This window comes from Geospiza fortis, unplaced genomic scaffold (assembly GCF_000277835.1).
Source record: "Geospiza fortis unplaced genomic scaffold, GeoFor_1.0 scaffold229, whole genome shotgun sequence".
In the NCBI taxonomy this organism is placed as follows: Eukaryota; Metazoa; Chordata; class Aves; order Passeriformes; family Thraupidae; genus Geospiza; species Geospiza fortis.
Window position 1 is genome coordinate 2,149,955 of NW_005054357.1, and position 4,605 is coordinate 2,154,559.

General features: G+C 39.8%; 1 protein-coding gene across 1 annotated transcript in view; it reads left to right on the top strand.

Moving 5' to 3' along the window:
* The window catches only part of DENND1B (DENN domain containing 1B), a gene marked incomplete at its 5' end in the record, with an annotated part of 147,632 nt that overhangs the window by 57,316 nt on the left and 85,711 nt on the right, over positions 1-4,605 (top strand). The window contains one exon of the mRNA XM_031059156.1: positions 2,288-2,407. Within this exon, the coding sequence (XP_030915016.1) occupies positions 2,288-2,407 (120 nt within the window). The remainder of the gene's footprint in view (positions 1-2,287; positions 2,408-4,605) is intronic.

The window sequence follows — 4,605 nt, forward strand, 5'->3', positions numbered from 1 at the left end:
AAGAGTGAAGAGAATGTCAGCACTGGTTGGGAACGATTTGTGCCTGCTCTCCCCTTCAAGGGAGCAGATCATGCTCCCTTCAAACAGCTGACTCGACTAGCATTCTGCAGAAAGGTTTTGCAGCTGGGCTGCTTTATCTTGTGCTCCAATAAAAAGTCTGGATAACATTTTGTTGAGGGAATTCTGGTATATGATAATTTCATTTTATCTGTGCTGGTTTTCATGCTAAGAAAACTTCAGAGACATCAGTGCTGTGGTCCAGGTAGCAGGGCCAGGAGGTGCTGCCTGTTGCTGGATGGGAGACTTGATTTCTGAACAAGCTGAATGTGCTGCAGTGAAACTGAGAGGCACAAACCCCAAGTCACTTGGCCAGTGTTTGTCTGCATGATGGAACATGCTATATATGTGTTAAAACTGTAGTGCTAGCGCTTGTGGAATGTTTTATGTATCTGGTTTATCCATTATGGTCATCTATCGATTGAAATCCACAATTATCATTTGTTTTTCATGGTAAGGCTTACATATAGTCAGTTTTAATTCTGCTGAAGAGGAGTAGAAAAACAGGCATCCTTGCTGCCCCCACATCTTAAGTGGAGCTCTCAAATTAGAAACCCAGAATTAATTCAGTATTTTAAACTGAACAGAAAATGTAGTCCAGATGGATGGTTGGTCACTGGCTTCTGTTAGCTGTTCTTTTGAAGCAAACGGGACCAAATGCAAATTTTTGGGTTCTTGTGGAAATTCAGTTTTAGCCTTGGAGTGTTTCTCATATTAAAAATCTGGGACTTGCTGCTCACATCTCTTTCTAAACTGTGTGGGAAGTGGTTTTCGAGCTGGGCCACTTTGACGCTGGCTGTCAAACATGGAGTTGCCTCTCTTAAAGAAGCAAAGGGTGGATTGTGATTTGGAGATGGTGAGGTGGCATCAGAAATGCTTCCCACTGAACTCATAACTTGGCTGGGCTATTTTTAATAGAAAATATCAGAATTTATATCTCACTTTTAAAGTGGCCCTGTGTACAGACATTTTGCCCGACATAGGTGTACACAGTACATTAAAACCAATTTGGGTTAATATGGTTGTGCACAGAGCCTCCAGCCCAACCCTGCCAGTTGTTTCATGGTGTGAGGAGGAGCCAGGGCTGTCGGCTGGAAACTCCAGGGCTCAGACTGGGACATGGCTGGGCTGAGAGAGGGTGGGAGCAGAGGCACCCGAGGTCACTGCTTGGAGCATTTCCAGTGCTGCAGCTGAGCAGCTGCTGCTGGGTTTCTGTGGGAGCCCCAGGGTGCACAGGGGTGCTGAAACCACACAGCACATTCCATGGCAGCCTGCTTTCTGCAGGAAGGAGCAAAGTGCAGAGATGTGGCAGAGGAAACCACAGGGGTGGCAGGGGAACAGTAGGGCCAGGTTATTGATGGCTCTGTGGTGCCAGTGCAGTGTGCAGCATCCCAGCTCCCCAGAACCTGAGCAGGGAGGGACTGGGCACAAGCCATTGAGTATTTACAGTGGTTAAAGAGAGCACTAGATTGTTCCAGGCTGCTGAAGGCAGCTGAGGAAAGTGCTTGTTTTGATGATTTGAGTTTAATTACCTGATGGTAAGTCCATTAATTATGGGTGATTATATGGGACTAAGTGTATCTTCTAATGTTGTATGCTCACTACAGGCTTCTGGTTCATCTTAGTCACTTTATGTTCAAGAAGGGGCTAAACTAAACTGGAGAGAATGGGAGACTGCAGGCTGGGTAGTGGTACCACGTAGCTAATCTTTAAACCTTTGTCACACATGCCTTAAACAGTAAAAAATCTGTGTCCTACGTAGCTTCTCTTGCCCTTTGATCAACTGCTAGTTTGTTTTTCCCTAGGGGGGAGATTTTCTATATTTTATTTTGCTGGAGATTTAAAAAAACCCAAACCAACCAGCAAAACCTCAACAACCCCCCTGCCCCATATTACAGGGGATAAAGTAAAAAATATTTGTGCTCTCTGACTGGTAGACTGAGGTCTGTGATGATTTTTAGCTTCTCTGGGAATTTTCAGCATGGTCATCTAAGATTGAACCAGAAATGGCAGGTGTTAATCATTACTGGCAGGTTCTTAGGTATTCTGCTGTAGAAGATTGTGTAAAAACTGGAAAATAACAGCAGACAATAGAATTGTATTGAGCAGACAATAGAATTGTATTGAGGATTATAGTGAGGATTGAACATGAAAATACTTGAGACCAATGACTTAAATGCTCATGTTTTATGTGAATTAATGGTTTTATGCTCTGTATCTGTTTTTTCAGGGTGTCCCAAAACCAAGTAGGACAGCATTTCACCTTTGTGCTCACTGACATTGAAAGTAAGCAAAGGTTTGGATTCTGCCGTTTGACGTCAGGAGGCAAGGTCTGCCTCTGTATCCTAAGGTAAGGTGGCACAATAAAAATTGAGTCAATAAGTGAATATGGAAAATAGAAGAAAAAATTATATTTTACAGACATCTCTGATAATGTGTTTAACTTTGCTATGAGGGTATTGCTTTTCTATGGCAGCATTACCATTGCTTTCACATAAAAAGTAAGCCCCATAAGATGGTATTCTGTGAACTTAATAATTTTATTTAAATAACATCAAATCTCTGCTTAAATACAGAAAACAACTGCAGCCTTAGAGGCTTGGACTGTTATGTGGATATTTTTACTTTCTAATCAGATCTTTGACAAGCACTCTGTCAATTCAACAATAAAGTGCATTATTCTGTATTCCTGTCCTTGGAAAGGAGATTTTTGGGTGTCTGTTCCAAGTTCTTTGCCTAGACTATATCTAGTATAAGAAACAGTAGATCCAGAGAGTTCACAAGAGCATGCTGTTTTATTGCAGAGAAGATACTGATGTTGGGGAGGGTGACCCCAAAGAAATACTTTATCTTTCTCCTTTGTCTTTCTTCTCTCTTAAGATAATTGTTTTGGTAACAGAAAAACACCCCACTTTGTTTACCTGTCCTAAAACCATTGTAATTAAATTAAAGGTAGAGTGATCTCATTAAAAGACAAATTTGCAACTTCAATTAAGAACCTAGCAGCCTGCAAGCCCAGTAGAGGAAATGGGAATATCCAGTTCAGTAGCAAAAAGGAAGAACAAAATTGAATTTAAATTGCTTTTAAAGCAAGAATCTGGACAAACATAAGAGAGGTGGAGCCAAATGCCTTGGCAGCAAATGGGAAAGAGAGAATTTTGGAGAATAGGATAGGACGCATATGGAGAAAAGTGAGTTCTCAGGTTTTTGGGCAACATGGAAATCAGGTAGTTGTGGAGGATGTCACTAGGATAGACCATGTGAGTTAGGGAGAAAAACCCAACATCAGCTTGCAAAAGGATTATCAGAAAATGAACACTGAGGGAAAAAAGACCAGCCAATATAGAGACTTGTAGAGTACTGCTTAAAATTATTGCAAAGAGCACATCAAGATTTTAATGAACTTTTAAACAGATGCCAAACTAATGTTGAGAGCCAGTACGCTGAATGGTTTTGGTAAGTAATTTAAAAAGAAATGTTTGCTCTAAATATTGCAAAAAAAAATACTACCATATAATGAAAGTAGCAAAAGGGAAATATTTCATTCTGGAAATTAATTTGCTTTCTGGGATCTTTGAAATACGCCTTTAGTAATACTTCAGAAGGATTTAAGTCTTAGGCTTTTGGAATGTGTAATATTTAGCCATTTTCTCTGTGATACCTTTTTTTTAATATAACTTATTAAAGCCCAGAGTGAAAATATATGTGTATGCTTTTAGCTCTTTTCTCTGAATTAATCTTTTCTTCCCTCATCAAGCTAGAAACAAAATTTTTTGCATTGTTTGTGTGGCTGTAACAACATCTAATCAGTTATGCACACTCAAGTGCGTTTAAGTACTGCATGAAGTGCTGCAAAGCAAAGGATGTAAATTCTCAGCTGGTGTAAACTGGGTATTTCTTTTAACATTTCCCCATGGACGTGCATCAGCTCAAGATTAGTCAATGGTCTGTTACTTGGTAGAAATAAGTAGGAAAATGAAAAGTGGCAAGCTATAATTTTTCACTGAACTGTATCCAAAGCATTGCCTTTATTGCTTTTATTGTGACAATTTCAAATTTACAATGCACAGCTGAATGCATAACAGCACTAGCTTCATAGCACTGTTCTCGTGGCTGGGTACTCTGTTTATCTCCAGAATATGTGTGTGTGTGTTGTGTTGTGTTTAGCTGGAAGGAATGCATCACTATTTCCATCTGATGTGTTCTAGTAGCCAGTCTGGTTTTTTCTCTGAATCCCAAGATTCATTAGAAGTGACCAAGTGAAAGAAGACTCACTAAGCAGATTTCTTTGGGCATTTTATCTGTCTCTCCTTTGCAAGTGCTTATTGTTCTTAAATTAACCAAAGGAATAAAAAAAAGGAAGAATGCTGTCTTTATATGTAAAGGATGTGTGTGCATGTTCAACCTTGCTTTTGTCCATATATGAAAACCACATAAAGTGATATTTTCTGTGTGTATACACATGATAGCTGATGTATGGGCAGTTCAGACTACTTGTTCATCACAGATGTGTACACTACAGCCATGGACTTTTGTATGAACACACAG